This window comes from Pteropus medius, unplaced genomic scaffold (assembly GCF_902729225.1).
Source record: "Pteropus medius unplaced genomic scaffold, Ma_sr-lr_union100, whole genome shotgun sequence".
Classification (NCBI taxonomy): Eukaryota; Metazoa; Chordata; class Mammalia; order Chiroptera; family Pteropodidae; genus Pteropus; species Pteropus medius.
In genome coordinates this window covers 4,502,105-4,521,466 of record NW_024341894.1, presented here as the reverse complement: position 1 = coordinate 4,521,466, position 19,362 = coordinate 4,502,105, and the positions used below count along the sequence as shown (strand labels likewise).

General features: G+C 43.6%; 1 protein-coding gene and 1 long non-coding RNA gene across 2 annotated transcripts; both read left to right on the top strand.

Annotated features, from left to right (window-relative positions):
- Positions 1–160: 160 nt before the first annotated feature.
- Positions 161–2,806, top strand: LOC120597876 (uncharacterized). Its single transcript, XR_005651462.1, has 2 exons — positions 161–685; positions 2,400–2,806. It is a non-coding gene; the product is annotated as an uncharacterized LOC120597876 (long non-coding RNA).
- A 2,491-nt stretch (positions 2,807–5,297) lies between these two features.
- POLR1E (RNA polymerase I subunit E) lies at positions 5,298–18,407 on the top strand. The gene is made up of 12 exons (XM_039856542.1): positions 5,298–5,466; positions 6,062–6,165; positions 7,419–7,495; positions 8,687–8,772; positions 9,780–9,838; positions 10,614–10,758; positions 12,406–12,513; positions 13,158–13,254; positions 14,732–14,865; positions 15,778–15,859; positions 16,624–16,755; positions 17,897–18,407. The coding sequence occupies exons 1-12, from the start codon at positions 5,391–5,393 to the stop codon at positions 18,054–18,056; spliced, it is 1,260 nt and encodes a 419-aa protein (XP_039712476.1). The 5' UTR covers positions 5,298–5,390; the 3' UTR covers positions 18,057–18,407.
- The last annotated feature ends 955 nt before the right edge of the window (positions 18,408–19,362 follow it).

Genomic DNA, 19,362 nt, shown 5'->3' with positions numbered 1-19,362 from the left:
CAAACGGGTATTCCGCCTAATTCACCAATCACAATCGCGACTGCCGGGAGGCGGGCCCTCAGGGTACTGCGTCCCACCATTCGCGGGACCTGAAGGATTTCCCCACCCTCTCGGCACCGCCCCTACTGCAACGCCCGGCTCCCTAACCAAAGTGAGTGCCCTTGCGGGACTCACACGCGCGCTGGGTGGAAGGTTGAGTTCCCACGTCGTAGACTCTGGAAAAAATAAAATTCCAAAAAGCTGTTTAGGTTGAATTAGACGAAATCCAGGCTAAAAACGCTGAACCCAAAATGCTGTCCGTCTGACAGCAGTTGGATCCGACAGCTCTTCAAGTTCAGACCCGGGGGTGGCTTCTCGCAGCTCTGGCGCCTGAGAGTGGCGGCTGGGTACGGGCTTTCCGACTCGCTCATTGCTCCACATTTCCTGCTGCAGGTCACAGCAGTCTGCAGTCTCCAAAACCAACCTCCCCCAAAACAAAGCTGGACACGTGGAACGGTTGCGGACTTCTCCGGGACGCTGTCAGAAAAGAGCAAGCTCTGGGGCGGCTCCCGAGATCCCAGATGCCTTCGGATGGAGAACCCAAGCTCTGAGGGAGACCGGCCGGCGTGTCCTCCTAGGGCGCCCGGCACTGGGGCAGGAAAAAGCCCTCCTTCCTCCGAGGGGTGAAAAGGAAAGAAGAAAGCTCGTAAGAGCCCTTCTGGGGCGGTTGGGGGTGGCGGTGAGGTTTGTAGGTTGGAGTGGCGCAGCTATCCGGGAGCTCGGAGGCTTGGCTCTGGAGACAAAAGCAGGTTGGAGAATGCCTCTGGATTCTTTTAGGGGGAGGGATGGAAGGAGGCGACTATTTTTTAAAAAAGGAACATCCCGCTGTGTCAGAACTTAACACCCAAATATTATTACAGCTGATCCGTCTCTTCAGACGTTATAGATTGGAAATATTGCCCTTGGAGTTTTATTCTTTAAAGCCTCAATGAAGTCTGATGGTATATTCTGTTCTTTAAGATTCCCTGACAGTTATAGCACTTACAGATGTTTTATTGCCAGATTGAACCGTAAAATAATAATAAAAAATATATATGGAATGCTGACAATAAGCCAAGCGATGGAAGATTTAAAACAAATAAAGGCAATGAAACTGATGGAACTGAGAAGTTCTAAAGACTTAACGGTATTCGCCCTTAAGTGTGCTCTTCTCCGTTTTTTGTGTTCCTCCTAGGAAGTGAATTCCTGAGGGAATGATCATTTATTTTCATTCTTATATCTTCCAAAGTGCCTTGGATAGTGTTAGAAGACAGAATGAGGGTTTTTAAAGATCTGGAAGTTTTTTTTGGAGTGAAATTGGACAGTGTGTATTAAGAATTTTTTGATGTGTTCATGTTCGTTGACTCATTAATTCACACCCTAGGACTCCAACAAAAGGAATCCATCCAAAAAAGGCAGACAAAGTTTTATGCTTAAAAAGATCACAAGCAACGTGGCATGTAACAGTAAAAAAAATTGGGAATAGCCTAAATGATCAACTAAAGGATTGGATGTATAAACTCTGTGGCAACATTTAATGGACTATAATGTGAGATTTGAGGAAAGGAGGATACAAAATTGAATACAATAATATATCAAATATATAAACATATTCACAGAGAGGAGTCTGGAAAGAAAGAAAATATTAACAATGTTCGCCTTTAGGCAGGGAAGGGATCATGGGTACTATAGTTGCATTCTTTATATTTTTCTGTATTTTCCCCAATATTGGACATCAAAATTACATTGGTTTGATAATTATTTTTAAATCTAATAAATGTTGGGAAAAATTAAAGTATCTGAGTAAGCTAAATCTATAAAGCTCCGAATCTTTGTTTTACAAAAAGATGCATGGATAATGTGACTTAGCAGAAGCAATGTCAAGAAACTTTGTTTATTAACCCTAAATAAGTTAACTCACCAGTAAAAATGCTTAGAATAAAAGCACATATTGATTTCATTAGGAGAGACATGGAGAGTAGCATAAGGGAGATAATGGGTCCTCTTTGTTCTGTTACCCAGCCTTAAGCTGGAGTATTGATACATGTGGGAGCCCACAGTTTGAAAAGGATCCAGATGTATTGGTGTGTGTCCAGCAGTAGTGGCCAGGATGAAGAGAGACCTAGAAACATTGGTGTGTAAAATAGCTGAGGAGCTCAAGGAGTTGCTGAGGAGAAGAGCAGATACATGGAAAGTATGATGAGAGTAGTCAGACTTGAAGGGCTCAAGGCAGAGGAGTTGGTTGTGTTCTATCTGGCCCTGGAGAGCAGAACTGGAACCACAGGGGAAAGCTACAGAAGACAGATTCAGCTCCGTGTAGCAAACAACTTGTCCAAGATGAAAAGTCTTCCTTATAATAAATGAGTTGTCCATATCTGTAGGTATGCAAACAGAATCTGCATCAGAAATACAAAGGAAGAGAAAGGAAAAGACAGAAGGGAGAACAGGAGAGTGAGACAAACAGAAAAAGAGAGGAAGGAATAAAAAAGAGATGCAGGGGCCGAAGACAGGAAGAGAAAAGGTGAAGCAGAAGAAACATTTCTAGAGTACACAGTAAGTTGCTGCAAACACACTGTGGCATCTGAGTTGCCTTTTCAGGTCTTCATTAGCGATATCTTGAAATGCCAGCAGATGGAGATATTACCCCAGGAAAAGAGGACTCTGCCTTTTCATTCCTTACTTTCAAAATATGTATCAAGTTTTCCTCTTTTGAAAAATGATGCTAAGAGACAACTCCAGGAGTCTCTGAATTTCCAAACCAAATTTATAAACAAACATTTGTCATAAATTCTGCTTTTGATTACCCTGATTCTGATTTAGAAGAGGTCACTATAGTTATTTGCATTTTAGTCATTGAGTAGGGCTCCATCTTGCCCCACCCCACTATCTATACATGTATTTATGTGTATATGGTGTATATGTGTTTTGAATCATCGTTAAATAACTGAGCAACATAGGTATACCATAGTCCCCTTCTCAACCGCCCTGTCATTAACACTTCCCTTCCCCGGAGACAACTTCTGTCACTTTGAATTCTTGCCTGTGGTAATTCTGGGAGTTTACTCCACAGTGTGGTACTCTTCACTCTCTAACCCAGCTATAAAGTAGCCAATTCTGAGGACTTTCACAGTCTTTGTCTGATTGGTGAAGATGTATCTTGAAAGGGAAACAGTCTTGTACAAGAGTACTTCCCAAACCTCAAGTGCACACAAATCACCTAGGGATCTTATTAAAGTACAGATTTTGATTCAGAAAATTTGATAAGGCTGGATTTCTGCACTGCTAATGACTTCCCAGGTGATGTCGATGCTGCTGGCCTGAGGACCACACTTTGAGTAGCAAGGTTGTATAATAAGTCTCTATCGGGGGGACCAGGACAATTCTCTCAGGAACTAAAACCGACTCCTTGCACCCAATGCTGTCTTATTTGTCACCTCTTAATTTTCATTTAACTGTTCATATTTTCATTCAACCAATCAACATATACAGAGAATCTGTTATGTGTAAACCCAATGCCGGTTAATTTTAACCAACATTAAGCATCTTGAGTTCCATTCCCTATGCTAGGCTCCTCGGATTAGTGAAGATTCAGAAAATAGCTTGATGGGGTTTCCCCTGGCCTAATCTGCAAAAATTTGAACAATGATAGTAGCATATTCTAATTAATTGAATAAAATAGGAATTCACAATTCCATACTGATGTAAATAAATAAATGAATAAAATAGAAGTGAGACAGGATTTTTACATAGTCTCTAAGTACCTACCCATAAAATACGTATTAATTACAAAGGGAAAAGAATAACTTTACAGTGGTAAAGCCTGATTGTTACCAGTTTAATTAAGTGATCAAAGTGAATATCATCAGTAACGGGACAAATCGAAATTGTCTGTCACCTGATAGGATACAATGAGAACAGCCTCATATCTGCGATATGATGCATAACCTGAAACTAATCACTTGGAAACATTAGACAGAGACTGAGGGACATTCTACAAAAAAAACCCCAAAAAAACTGACCTGTGATCTTTTCAATTGTCAAAGTTATGAAAGTCAAGGTAAGAGTAAAGAACTTCCAGGTTGAAAGAGACTAAAGAGCTATGACAACGAAAAGTGCACTATGATGATTATATGGTAGTAATGTATCAATATTAATTTCCTGATTTTAATGGCTGTATGTAGTTATCTAGGGAACGTCCCTGGCTGTAGGAAATACTGTAATTTTCGGGGGTGATGAGGCATCAGGTTGACAACTTACTTCGAACGATTCAGGGCAAAAAAAGAAGTTCTTTGCATTATACTTGCAGTGTTCCTTTAAGTTTGAGATTGGGAAAAGCATGACAAGTGCTCAAAGGGGAGCTCAGGTGTTAGGGTTATGTGAAGCATCCTGGGTGAGTGTGGGGAGGGGATGAGTCTTAAAGGAGATTTGGAGAACACAGATGAGTCAACCCAAATTCTTGCCCTTCAACAGTATCCCCCTTTGACAGAGCAAAAGGGGCCCCTACCTGGATACATCCTTTAAGACCCTGCTTTGGCCTTCTTCCTGCTTTGATAACTCCCCATGTGGAGGGAGGGTTTAATCTGCAGGAACAATGGAACATGCCCATTATATCGGGCTCCCCACTTCTAGTCCACCAAAGAATCCTCTGCTCAAATGCTCTTGGGCCTGTTGAGCCTCTCCTCTGGTCCACCTTCCCAGGGTTGATTGGGACCACAGGTGTATTCACGCTTGGGCCCAATGATCATGGCTAGGAGCTGTTGGCAGCGTTGTGAACGAAGCTTGGACTTAAGGACTGTATATCCCCGTATGTGGGTGGAGGCCCTAGAGAGCAATTGCTCTCTAGAGCCAGCTGCCACATTTAGTTGGGGCTTAAAGAGTGCCTGTCAGAGAATTCTAAATTTGAACTTGGCCTTTCAGATCTTAGTAAGATATATTTGTCACCGTAGGAGAGATAGATTACACTCTATCTAGTCCATGTGAGCAGGAAGAAATCCCACCAAACTGTTAAGCAAAAGCTTAAGACAGGAGCTTCGGACCCTGTCCCACATGAACCTTAATGCGCAGGCGGAGTTGTGGGCCAATCAAGTGGTGTGCTCTGAAGGAAGTCAAATGATGAGGCGGGGCACGGTGTGTAGACCACGCCTCTTTGAGCGGAGGGGAGAGGCGAAGGGTGGGCGAGGTTGGCGCTCTCAGCGTTCAGGGCAAGGGCGCAGAGCGGGAGGTGTCTTTGGGGGCGGAGCCACGCGGCTGGGCGCGCGCGGGGCGGTGCCGTGAGGCCACGCCTTTTCCTGCCCGCTGCACTGCTTCCGCGTGGGACCAACGCGCAGGTGGCTGAGACTGTGTTAGCTCGTGGGCTTGGCCGGAGAAGCGAGATGGCGGAGGAGGTGTTGCCGACTGCGAAGTGGCTGTACTGTGGAGAACCGGACGAGAGCCAGAGAGCTGTACTGGGTAAAGATTGCGGAGCTGGAGCAGTTCCCCATAACTCCCACTTCCAACTCGGTACCGTTATAGTCCTCTCGCCTACCCCGCCGGACCCTATTCCCAGCAGGGCCCAAATTTCCCCCGCCCCGCCTCCCTGCGCCCCGCCGCCAGTGTCTACCACTACTTAGGACTCGTCCAGGGCTCCTCTGTCATCCCACCATCTTTCTGTCACCATCTCACACCATATGAGGACATCTCTGTCACTCTCTCCCTAAGACTATCCGGTATACTGTCATCCGCTCACTCACCAGGTCTTAGACTTGCTGCATTTTTTTTTCTCTCCACGGGACGCTCTGTCTGGGTCTGGATGAGGCCTCCTCAGTCGATCCATTCCCCTAGTTATTCCTTCCTGTCGCAGCCCCACCCCAGGACTTCCCTCACTTCCCCGTCCCCTGCTCCCAGCTGGACCAGGACCTCCTTCATTCCCACTTTAGGTCAGGACCTGGGCTTCCTTGCCATTCTCATTCCTTCAGTCACTCCCTCCCATTGACAGTCCAGCTCATTCCCAACATACATGTGGGTTCTTCTGATCTCGTCTCATTCTTGGACTGTGATCTTACAGTCCAGTTCTCCAATGGGAAACTGCAGAATCCAGACAACATTCGCTTTACCTTGTACAAGAGCAACGACTCCACAAACCCCAGGAAGAGGAGTCAGCGGATCCTGGTAAGTGCTGCAGTAGCCAGATGCTCCACTCTGCAGGCCTTGGGAGACCCATTGACTGGTGAATGTGGGAGAGAGTAAGAGAAGAAAAGGGGGAGATAACAAATGAACCTTTGAAGGACTCTTCTGAGCTCCAGTAGGTTGGAGTGTAGGGACAGGCTGCATTCAGTTTCATACTTTGAAGTTATAGCCTTTTATTCATTTGTTTATACAACAGCATTTATTGAACATCCACTGTGGCTATGTGCTGTAAGCTGCTAGAGAAACAGCTAAATCAGGCCTGGCCCCACTCTGTGGGAGCTCATACTCTAGAGCAGGGTTTCTCAACATTGGCACTATTGACATTTTGATCCAGATAACTCTTTGTTGTGGGGGCAGTCATGTGCAGCATAGGATGTTACCAGCTTCTCTGGCTTCTACCCACTAGATACTGGTGGCACCTCCTAGTTATGACAACCAGAACATCACACGTTCCCAGATGTCTCCAGAAGGGGGATTTCCTTGGGTTGAGAGCCACTGCTTTAGAGAGTTTTTTGAGCTTTTACCCAATCTCAAACTTAAAGGAAGATTGCAAGTACAGTGCAAAGAACTCTAGAGAGGTGAGAGCTGGATGTGAGGGACACTCATACAAATAGACAAAACTCAGGGTCCGAGAGAGGGAGAGTACAAGGCAGAGTGGGTTTGGTCGAACTTTCTGCTTGCCAGAATGTTTTCTTGGGGAGGGCACAGGGAGCTGAGCTCTGAAGGATGGAGAATTTGACAGCTGAGGTTTAGTATTCCACGTGAAGAGTATAGCGAGGACAAACATAGGGAAGCCGGAATCCTTGGCTATGGTTGAGGAGTGACTTAGCCATTTCCATGGTCCTAAGAGCATATGAGGAACAGCCATGGGAGAGATGGGCAAAGAGGTTCAAGAAGGGCTTAGACTTTGGATCCAGACGGTTACCTGCAGAATCATTTTTTTATATGCCTTTAAATGTGGAGGAGCCCAGGGTCTCCCAAGTTCTGTGATGCAGTTTCCACAGGAACTTTTCAGACCAGCTAGAAGCCAGCACTATCTGGGGCTTCTCTCTCTTGCCTTTTCCCCAGGGGCATCCTAGATTCACCTAGTGGGGCTGCATCTTCTCTCAGAGGCTCTCTAATTCTAATCAGTGGTTTGGATTCTAAAGCTTTTTGCAAATGTGGAAGAGGGAAACAATATGCTTAATACCTTTCAACATTGTTTGTAATGGAGTTTTTCCCCCTTTACATTTTAGGCAGCTGAAACAGACAGACTTTCCTATGTGGGAAACAATTTTGGGACTGGAGCCCTCAAGTGCAACACTCTGTGCAGGTAGGGATAGGGGAAGGGACAGCTGGAAGGAGAGGGTAATGGTGGTGGCCCTGGCATTGCTATTCTCAGTCTTTAGTGATAGCAGGGGAAATCTAGAAAAGTTTACCAAGTCCCTGTGTTCCTAGACCCAGCAGCCCTTACATCAGCCTATAGACATTCTTGAAAGTTGACTTACATTTGTTGAATTTCCTAAAAACCTCATTCATTAGTAATAGTCTTAAAATTTTTTAATTGAGATAATTGACATATTAGTTTCAGGTATACAACATAATGATTAGATATATGTATAATGAAATGGTCACCAAAATAAACGTAGTTAACATCCATCACCGCACATAGTTATACAAATTTTTTCTTGTGGTAAGAACTTTTAAGATTTACTCTTAGCAACTTTCAAATATATAATACAATGTTGTTAACTATAGTCACCACACTATACATTATATCCCTAGGACTTATTTATAACTGTCTTATTTCCAAAAGGCAGCTCTCTTCACTAATATGTATAATCAGGAGGCCAAAGCTTGCAAGAACTTTGCTTTAGGACTGACTGCAAGAAAGGCATTTGGTAGTGTCAAAGGATCCAGTGTTTCTATCCAGCTCTGCCGCTGATTGACTGTCTGACTTTGAGCAGTTTTGCCCTTCACTGACCCCCAGTCGATTGCCCAGCCTAAACAGACTATAACTTTCAAGGGCTGGCATAATGCAGTGTCCCTGTGATGGTATCCAATAGTGAACCCCACTGGACCACCCTGATAGAAATCAGATTCATGAATATATGCTTAAAACTATTAATACCGCATTATCCCTTTACAAAGATTCTCTAGTTCAGACTGGTCTTCTCCCCATAGTTGCCAAGGTTTTACTTGTCTTTGCCTCCATAAAATTTACATGTGCAGTAAATTCTAGTATAATTCTAGATTCTAACAACTCAAAAGAGTTTCTCACTATAGCAGTGAACCCAAATGTGGTCACCTATTAAAATCACCTGTAGCTTTTTTTTTCCCCCCAAAACCCCTCTTCCCGCCTTTTTCTCCTCAGCTATAGAGGATTGTTACTCCTGAGCAGGTGATGCATTCCTCAGGTGTATTGAGACAGAAAGGTTGAGAACTTTTAGGCAAAAGAATGAAGTTGCAAAATAATACTTTTTGAATAATCCATTGTCACTGGTATTATTCCTTCTTTGTTCAGGCACTTTGTGGGAATTTTGAACAAGACCTCTGGCCAAATGGAAGTATATGATGCTGAATTGTTCAACATGCAGCCACTGTTTTCAGGTAGGCCCCAGTCTAGACTCACAGAAATACTGCATATTTTAAGTTCGCTGGATGAATTGGTTTGAATTTTTGATTTGTAAAATACATTTTGTAGTTATTTTTAAGAGTGCCTTTCTGCCAAGTTTTTTTAATAAGTTTTAAGAGTATTTTTACTCAGCACATATTTATTGAGGACCTATATACTTTAGGCACAAATTAGGGGCTGTGAATGTAGCAAAACAGACACAGATCCTATCCTCACAGTGTTTACAGTCTTGCGATCAGAAACTAATCTTAGTTAAAGCAAGTTGAGTAATGATCAGAGCAGAATATTGGAGGGCATGTCTGGTACTCTTTTTCATTGAAGGCCTTTGTTAATTCTTAACTATTCTAGGTGGGGCAGAGGTTTTAGAATCTCTGGTAGGTGCTGAAAGTTGCTTATATGTTGGACAGTAACTTTCATGTTAATGAAAAGTCTATGCTTCCTAATTTGGGAGGAGATCCTTTTTTTTTTTTTCCTTAAGCAGTGGGAGAAATTGCATTGTTTCTCTGCTTTGGCATCTTAGCCATGATGCTTAGCCATCATGCCCATGGCTAGAGTGAGATCTTCCGAAATGATAGATGAGAGGGTCAGACTCAAGGGGCTCCCTAAATCTTGAATACTGAGAACCATAGTAGGGAGCATGTTTGATAAGGAGGGATCTTTAGGATTATGGTGAGTCTGCCTGATGTCTTCCGAGGCATTAGTTCTGACTTTTTTCTCTCAAAGCAGTGGTCCCAACCCTTTTTAATCTGATAAAGATTAAATTATCTTCCAAATGCTCTTCTAACTTTAAAAGAGGCAAAAAAAATTGTCATTGCTTTCCTGATTAAACAAATTTTTGTTTTAACATGTAAAAAAAAAAAATTGTAAATATTGGTTTATTCTATCTAGCACTGGGAAGTCCTGGAGTGAAGTTTCTTGAACACTATTACTATCTGTAGGCCTTACAGTTTGCTTTTTCCTGTTTTTGTTTGTGTTTTGATAGATGATTCAGTTGAGAGTGAATCATCATTAGAGAGTCAAGTCAAAACTTTTAGAGAGAAGGTAAGTGTGATGGAACTAAGACATGGGACCGTAAGTAAGTTCCTTCTAGGCCTGGGTTTCTCCATCAGTAAAATGAGCTGATTGAACACAGCGGTCTCCCTGGTTGCTCCTAGCTCATTCATTTGTGGTTGTCTGGATAGTTTCTACCTGCAGTGGCCTCCTTGGCTTCATAGAGAACAGTTTTCATGTCTAGGGCAGGTACACACAGCTCTGTGCCGGTGTTTTGAACTGGTTCTCTAGGCTGATCTAGGTGTAGCATAACTCGTTTTTAAGATTTAATACAGATTTCAGAGAATATAGGTTGTAGCCTGGAACTTTTCATATTAAAACAAAGTAAACTTTAGATTTTCAATGTAGAAGGTTCCTACAAAGCTAATCTCATCCCAGGATGGCAAATCTTCATTGCTGCCTGGAGAGCTTTATTGAGAAGGAGTGTGAGGCTATCTTCAAACTCAGAGAGGGTGTAGGGTTGGAAAATGGTAAGCTGTGTGCCAAAGGTTTACAGACCATAATTCGAGTCAAGTTTTTACATTTTCTAGGTAGAGACACTGTTGATTTGTAAATGGTCCATTATAGCTTACAAAGAAAGTTCTTCAAATCTGTTAGTATCATTTGGTTCTTACAATAAGCCCCTGAGGTAGATAACTATGATTCAGCCCAATTTACAAGTGAGGTCATGGTGGCTCAAGAGAGACTGACAGTTTCCCCATAGTCACACAGCTAGGAGTGGCCATGTCCAGCCTGTCCTTAGTAATCAGGTTTGTCTCTTGTACAGATGGATTCTTGCATTGAAGCCTTTGGTACCACCAAACAGAAGCGGGCTCTGAACTCCAGGAGAATGAACAAAGTTGGCAGTGAATCTTTGAATCATGCAGTAGCTAAAGCTGCAGAGAATATTATTGATACAAAGGGTGTGACTGGTAAGCAGCTGAAACTTGGGGTAAGAATCCACTCAAAGAGACAGCTTTCTCTTGAGATCTTTTACCCATCCCACAAATGGAAGTGGTGGGAGTTAGGGCTGGATTCCTCCCTGCTTCTCTCTGAGGGTCTTTGCAGAAACAGACTCTGGAAGTAGTAAGAAACACCTGACATGACCTGCCCTAAGAGAGCACAAAGTTAGGTAGAGGAGACAGGTGTGGGAACGGATATGTGCGAGCTGTGTCTTAGGTGCCAGAGTTACAGCCTGCAGGTCACAGAGGAGGGAGGGAGAAGGCTTCAAGTCTCTTTGAGTCACAGGGAGGTTTTGGTCAAAAAGCCTGATGTGATGATGGTGAACTGAGCCTCTTAAGACAGTGTTTCACTTTGGGGTCAGTAGATCTTTTTCTGCTCCTAAATTTCTCAGCAGCTTGAGTATATAAGTGTATTATTTTAAAATGTATTTATTGTTTAAATGTATTATAAGAACATAAGAGAAAGTTTATATAAGCAGTTTTTCTATTAAAATGGAAGTTTAGTAATTTTTAGAAAGTCTTTCCATACCCTATGATAATATATTTTCTTGTGTTTTCTTTCTATACTTCTCTAATTTTATTTTTACATCTAAATCTTAATTAAGAATTTTTTTGGTAGATGGTACAGACCTGATTTTATGTTTTCCAAATGATTAGCCAGTTGTCCTCAATTCCTTCCTTTCCTTTTCTAAAAGATGATTTAAGAAGTCATGTTTATCATTTTACCACATTCTTAGTTGTGTTCTGGTCCATCGTTCTGACCGGTTATTCCTATGGCAACACTAGGCTCTTTTGGTTATAGTAGCCTCATCATCCAGTTTATTGTCTGACAGGGAAAATCCATCTTCCTCTTTCGTTCTTATTTTTCACACATGTTAGTGTAGCATGCTTTTTATTCCAGGTGCTCTTAAAAATTATTTTGTCAGATTCCCTCAGAATCCAGCTGGGATTAATATGGAGAGAATCAACATCTTTACAATATTATATTTTTCCATCTGGGAACATAGAAATATGTCTCTCCATTTATTCAAAGATATCCTTTAATGTCTAAGTAAAATTTTTAATTTTTTTTGTTCGGTTCTTAGAGGATATATAAAAGAAAAGTAATTCACCCATTTCCCCATCATTCTATCAGACCAACAATTATAATTTTCCTGTTTTCCCCTATATTCTTGTCTGTATGCATACTTAATTCTTACATGGTTATTCCTGTATATAGTTAGTTTTATAATATTTTTTTCACTCATATAATATGTGGAGAAATTTTCTGGAAGTTAAGCCATTGGAGGCTACTTTGAATATCCCTCACTTGTAATTTCTCTCATGTATTATAAATATTTATTAGCATACCTGTCTCTCCCAACTATACTTTGAGTTACTTGAGGGGAGACCACACTGGATCCGCCTTCTGGGGTTCCTGGTTAGGTGTGAGTCATCAGCGGACATCGTAGTGCTGGAACTGTCAGCCTGATGGGGGGTCAGGCCATAGTGGTGGGAGCATTCAGATTAGGGGTTCTTGGACTGCTTTTGATCTTGAGTGCACAGGTTGCAAGGAGTGTTGGGGAACCTGAAGCCAAACAGGTTGATACCCACATCGACTCTTCTTTCATTGCAAAGCTCTGGTCAGTGATGCCATCCATGATGACTTGCAAGATGACTCCCTCTTCCTTCCTCCCTGCCATGCTGATGCAGCCAAGCCTGAAGATGTGTATAAATTTGAAGACCGTATCCTTCTGCCTTATTTCACAGGTTCGGGTATGTGCACATGAGTGGAATAGCCAGGCTTCTGGGGATATCAGGTCCCTCAGTGCTCACAGAAGCTACATCCAAACTTCTGCAGTTGCCCAGTGCTGTTGCTGGGAAGTCAGCCAAGCTTCCTCACTAGCTGAGGGACTAGCTCAGCCCTGGCCTCTAAGCCCCTGAGATTCAAACCCATCCCTCAGTAAAACACCAAATACCCACAGCTCAGCCCTGTGGAGTGGGGGGTCATTCTCCATAAATAGTCCAAATATGACTTAAATCACCCAATGCTCAAAGTCTAGGACAGACTGATTTTGTAAAAGGAATGGTTAGAGCACAGAATTTCCCTACTCATAGATCTAATCAGATGGAAAATGCCTGTAGTAGGTGTGTGATAAGAAAGAGAAGCTGGAAAAGCCCAAGCAGGGAATGAGGTCTGGGCTGGGAGTCTGGAGAACTGAGGCCCCAAGCTCCACCCTGAAGTGCCGTATGATCTTCCCCTCTCTGAGCTGTAGCTTTCCCGTCACTAAAATGAGGCCCCCCACGAAAAATGAGGCCGCTGGGAGCAGATGATCCAGCTAGCTGAATATTTCCATTTTGGTCATACTGAGTTCTTGACAAGTAACTAGTTCTTTCTTCTGCGGAGTATGAAGCTCTTCAGAGTCCTTCTGAAGCTTTCAGGAATGTCACATCAGAAGAAATACTAAAGATGATTGAAGAGAACAGGTATCCTCACTTGGGCAGGAGTGTCTGGGGAGTGATGTCGGGACACAGCAGTAGTCAGTCAGTGAGTGTCAAAGTCTATTCATCATTGAACGTGAATGAATCAGTGTTTTCTTGAATATTTGGGCTTCACAGCCTTTTGCTCCAAGACTGTGGGTGGCATTCAAGGAAGAGAGTTGGCCTGAGCACATGTAACCTGTGGCTGGGCAGAGGGTGGTGAGGCCTTATAGTTGGACTGGGAACTAGAGATGGCCTATATTCCTGAATGTTATACTTGACGCCGATTGTCACTGTGGGGCCCAAGGGCTGACTTGAGAGCAGATGCCAGCTGAAGTGATAATTTATCTGTGATAATGTGCTGGGTGAGCTTTTCTAAAGTAAAATTTATGTATTTTTTATGACGATAGTGGGTTTTTTTTTTGTTTTTTTTTTTGCTTTTGAGTTTTTTGTTTTGTTTTTTAAATAATTCCATCTTGAGAAAATAAAAAGTTATCAACCCTAGGTTGGTTCCCTGATTTTTGTTTGGAAATTTTACTGGTCAGTGAAATCTAAAGCTCTGGAAAATATTTTTTTCCTCCAAAGATCCATTTCCAAAAAAAAAATAAAGCTCATTGCTGGTCGTTACTGGTTCTTAGTTGTCTTAATGTGGTTGTGGCTCAGGGGTAGGTACAGGCATGAGCTCTGGGCTGGGAGTCTAGAGAACTGAGTCCCTGAGCTCTGCAGGATAGACTGTGTGGTCGTCCCCTCCCTGAGCCTTAGGCTTCCTGTCTGTGAAATGAAGCTACTACAAGATGATCTTGAAGACCCTTTATATCTTTGTGAGTCCAGGATCCTGATAGTGTTAGAACAGTACATAAAAATAATAGCTAACGTTGATGGAGCTCTTATAGGTGCCAAGCACTGTTCTAAGCAGTTTACTTTCATTGTCTTTTTTAATCCACAAAACCCTGTAAGGAGGGTACTATCATTGGTCTCAATTTATAGGTAAAGAGGATGCACAGAGATGTACAGAAGCTGTACAGAAACTTGTCCAAGCCACTAAAAGATAGAGAGCAGATTCAAACCCAGGCAGTCTGACTTGAGAGACTATGCTCCAAACCACTATATCAAGATTTGGCAAACTGTGGCCTGTATGCTAAGTCTGGTGTGCTGCCTGTGGATAAAGTTTTATTGGAACACAGCCATGGTCATTCATTTTTGTATTATCAGTAGCTGCTTTTGCACTACAATGGCAGATTTGAGTAGTTGCAACAGAGACAGTGTGGACCACAAAGCCAAAAATATTTACTAGCTCCTTACCGCTCCTGCATTAAACCAAGCTCCTCCTGTTGTGAGGATCATTGGTGGGGGGCCCTTCCTCAGCTGTCGAATATGTATCTGGTGTGCGGGATGCCTGATGATCTAATTGTGAGGGGGTGAATGGCTCCTGTCAGATCTGGTCTTACCCGACACATTCTTCCCTTTCCCTCCCTTGTTTTAGCCACTGCTCCTTTGTCATAGAAGCGTTGAAGTCTTTGCCATCAAACGAGGAGAGCCGAGACCACCAGGCCCGATGTATATGGTTTCTGGACACGCTCATCAGATTTCGAGCACAGAAAGTGATTAAGCGGAAAAGTGAGTTCATGATAGACATTTTATTCTGGTTATTTCCAGTCCATTATTTGTCTGTAATGAGACCAGCCCTAATGAGAGAAGAAAATGGGTCTGTCTGTTTGGGTCTTTATTTTTAATTGTGTGACAGTCAGGTTCCTATTGGTACTGCTGGCACGCTGAGAGGACTTGCCAAGTTCTTTCCTCATCTGCAGGACGGGTTGGATTATGTGCTTGTTCAGAGCTAACATTCACTTCTTTTCTGCATTATGCAAAGTGTAGTATCCAAATTAAATGAAAATTTTAGACAACCTGTTAGACAAACATCAGTCATAGAGGGAGAAAAGTTGTCCTTGCTCATGAAGGCTTCTGACAGGTTCGTGTTATGTCAGCTTATTTCTGATTGGGAGAGGAGAGAGTCAGTTTCTGCTGGTAACCCCGGTGTCATCTGTAGCTCGGGCCATGGATGGCTGCCACATACATCTATCCAGAGTTGGAAAGCCGGTGGAGATGCCTGTGGTTCTAGGCAAAATGTGTATACAGTCTTCTGACTATCATTGGACACCCAGGAATCTGCATGTTTTTCAGTACTTGCTTAATTCTTATTTTCACATTCCAATCTCCTCTCCTTTCTCTCTCCCTCAGCTTTCTCCACAGTCTATTTTGCTTTCTAACATCTTAGGAATTGTGTCTTCAGGCCTCATATTTTTTTTTTTCTTATTGCCAACCCATCGTAAATGTTTCTCATACAATTTCATTTGAAATAAGCACATTTTCATTTGAAAGTGGCCATGCTATTTCATGGGCCCCTGCTTCTCTTACCACATGGTTCTGTTCATAACAGTGGCCCAACTGCTGGCCTCTTCTCCCAGCTCATGGATGACATGTGGCCTAGGATTTTGATGGAAAATGATCAAACTCAACTTTATATTGTAGGTGCTCTGGGACCTGGAGTTCCACACATCATCAACACCAAACTACTGAAGCACTTTACCTGTTTGACCTACAACAATGGCAGGTCAGGGGGTGATTTCTTTGTTTTCTGCCTATAAAGGAGAAAGCAGATTGGGGAGGGGGAGGTGGGTGATAAGAGCGAGGAGTAGGGGCTTGGCTTGAATGTCATGTCCATAGAGATACTGTGAGGGGTCCCGAGGTCAAGTAAGTTTAGGAAACACTATATAGCACATACTCTATCCTCCTGGGAGAAGTTCACTTTAAAGATTTTGGAAAGTCCTGCAACAAATTTCACTTCACACATTTCTTTTGAGGAACCGTTCCCAATGTCTCACAGAGCTGGTGTTCTGTGGAAAGGCAGTATTGCAGGGAAGGGTGGGCCTCTGTAATGGTGCTGGGGAAAGAACCCTAAGCAGTGCACCTGGGCTCCCCTCCTGCTGTTTGCTTGGAATGTGTGTCTTGCTCAGAGTGTGCTTGGAAGAACCGTCGGCAACAGTGTGGGGCGACTGCTTTCCGGCAGCTCTGCTGAACAGGTGGGGACAGACTCAAGGATCCTTGCCAGTGCAAGGCTCTCACGATGCCTGAGGAAACTGTAGGTGTGGCCTTTTCTGTCCCCCTTGGAGGGAGCAGTGTGTTTGGCACACTGTCTACTCTGTGAAGGCTTGGGTACCTTGCAGGACAAGGAATGTTGCTCAGATTTCTTTTCTTCACCCCAAGAGCAGAAGACATTGAGTATCTGTGGGGTCAGGCTTGGATGTTTTTAGTTTGCTTTTGGAGAAATCATCTTAGAATTTAATTTTGCCTCCTTTACTGCCACTGTTTTTGTAGTTTACGGAACATAATTTCCAATTCTATGAAGGCGAAGATCACCGCATATGTGATCATACTCGCCTTGCACATAAACGACTTCCAGATTGACCTGACGGTGTTACAGAGGGACTTGAAGCTCAGTGAGAAAAGGTGAGCACAACAGAACAGAAAACTCCCTTATGGTGCCTTGAGGTTTATCTGGTACCACTGGAAAGCATGAGACTCCTTTGAAGGAACTGGGGGCATTTAATATGGGCTAGACTTGGAACCAGAGGACAATTGTCAATGAATGAATGAGTGGATGAGCAACCAGACATTATAGAGTGCCTTCTTTATGCCAGGAACAGTACTAAATCTGTGATAAGAGCTCACTGATTTCCCTAAAAAACAACTAATGAATCTACATTTCAGAGAAGTCACTGACTTCCCAAGGTCGCACAACCAAGAAGGGGAATAGCTGGACTTTAAATCTGAGCCTTTGCATAGCATTCTGTCCCTGTGAAACCAAGCAGCTTCCATTCTCCAAATTTCTTCTAAGGAGGGGGATTCTGTATGGTCCAGGGGTGGAAGTTATAAGAACCAGTTTCAGCTTAGCAAAAAGACTTTTCTCAGCATCAGATGTTAGGGACTGTAAGGGTTGGCAAGGTGGGGCCGCTATTTGGCATGGATGTCACATTGAGGCTTCTCTGACTGGAGTGGGAGAGTTGGCAGATATGACCTTTCAGGCCCTTTCTAGCCTTGCTAGAAGGGATTCAGACTGAGTAGGGGGCAGAACTTTCCAGGATCCTGAACTGTGGGGTTTGTTGGCTTTTGTCAGTGATTCAGGGGCATCTGACACCCAAGGACCCTAATGGTGTTCAAGAGAGCCTGTGAAAACACCTGGTCTGGACTTTTCTAGCAGTCCACAGAGAGATTATTCCGAGGGCTGCTCACAAACAGCGTTCTCACAGGCGGTGACATTGACAATCAAAAACAAATACTTGGAGCTTGTTTTAGCAATCTGCTAGCAAGTGCTCAATCCTGGTCATAGGAAATAAAGTTACTAATAGGATCTAGAGAGAAAACCTGGTTTTCAATCACCTGTAAGGATATTTTCTAATGGCAACATATTAAAATGAAATTGTCTGATAGCTCTTGCGGGGGCAGGTCTCGCCTGCCTCTCTCCTGGTGGCCACTGTGGGGATTCTGTCTCCGTGGCTTGGAGCACGAGTGTGCTGCTCCCTCCTGACAACCTTCCCTAAGCAGTGGCATTGAGGAGACTCTCCATTTGTTTTGTGTGTTTGTTCCTTAGGATGATTGAGATAGCGAAGGCCATGAGACTGAAGATCTCTAAAAGAAGTGTGTCTCTGGCAGCCGGCACGGAGGAGGAGCACAAACTGGGCACTCTGTGCATCCCGCTGCCTCCAGCCCAGACCTTGGACCGCCAGTCAAAGCGGAGGAGAATCACCTAGAGGTGTGCTTTCCAGACAGCATTTTGGCTGTGCGATAGCCACTACTATTCATTTCTGTTTTTATTTTTAAAAGGAGAGGAAAAGAGGGCTTGCTTTGGCATGGATATGAAGCCAGAAGCGGGCATTCAGTTGTGCTTGTCTTAAGCAGAAACATAAAGTGACCACCGTATTGGACTTCACCTCTCTCCTTTGGTGTTGCTGTGATTATAAATGGCAGATGGTTCTCATGTTGGTTCACGTGTGGTGATGTGGAAGGTGGGGCCTGAGAAGTCAGAGTCAAAAGATCTCACAGGCTGAACCCTGGGCCAAATCTAATGGATGAAGGTTAATAAAGAGAAATGTGAAGTGCCATGCTTACATCCAGAAGGGCCAGTGGGGTACATGGTGAGGAGGATACAGCCCAGGAGGGCTAGAAGAGAGGCTTCAGGTCACCAGTGTGATGGGGTTGCCAAAACAGGCCAATTGAGTTTGAGGCTGCTGTAACAGGGTGGAGCTCTTACCATACAGAGAGGAAGTGATTATCCCAGTTGCTCTGCTTGGTTCAGGCCACGAAGAGGGCAGAGGTCAGCTCTGAAGCTGTAGTTCTGAGGGGGTTGAATCAGAATCAAGTACAGAAAACAAATTGTTCCAGATATCTTAAGATGAAAGGTGTTTAATACATAGGTGACATGCTATCAAGTTGTTAAAGGCCTGTAGGAGTGGGAATCAGGAGGTTGCCACCAGAACTGCTCAGTTCAGGAACACACTGCTGGGCATCAAGAAGCCACTTCTGTCCCACAACTGCTTGAATTCATCAAGCTGGTGACTCGACACCGGAATGCTGAGTTCAGCCACCCGTGCTTTCAATACTTACATTTCCACCTCCTTGATTATCAACACTAACAGCCAAGAAGCTAGCCTCTATCTTGCCTCTTGTGAATATAAAAGTAGGAGCCTAATTTGCATCTAGAATTATAAGAACAAGGGAGTCTTGGAGATAGGTTTTAGCTCTCCAGCACCTAGTTACAGGAAGGCACACCTGAAGGAGATGAATGGATGCTGGCTGCCAACCAACTTTATCTGCCACAGAGGAGATGGTGAAGTCAGTGTCCAGAGGGGTGTTACGAGGAATGGGAATATGACATGGAGAGACTTCAGTACAGGGCTAATACTCAGACTCAGATCTTTAAAGCTTTTCTAGGAGCAGCTGAGGTCTGTAGTGCTCAGTGCTGGGGAGCGAGGAGCAGTGAAGGAAGGAAGGTAGAATTCAGCTCTGAAAATTGGAAAGGAGGTTTACATAGTAGCTGGGCCATCTGTTAGGGAAGAC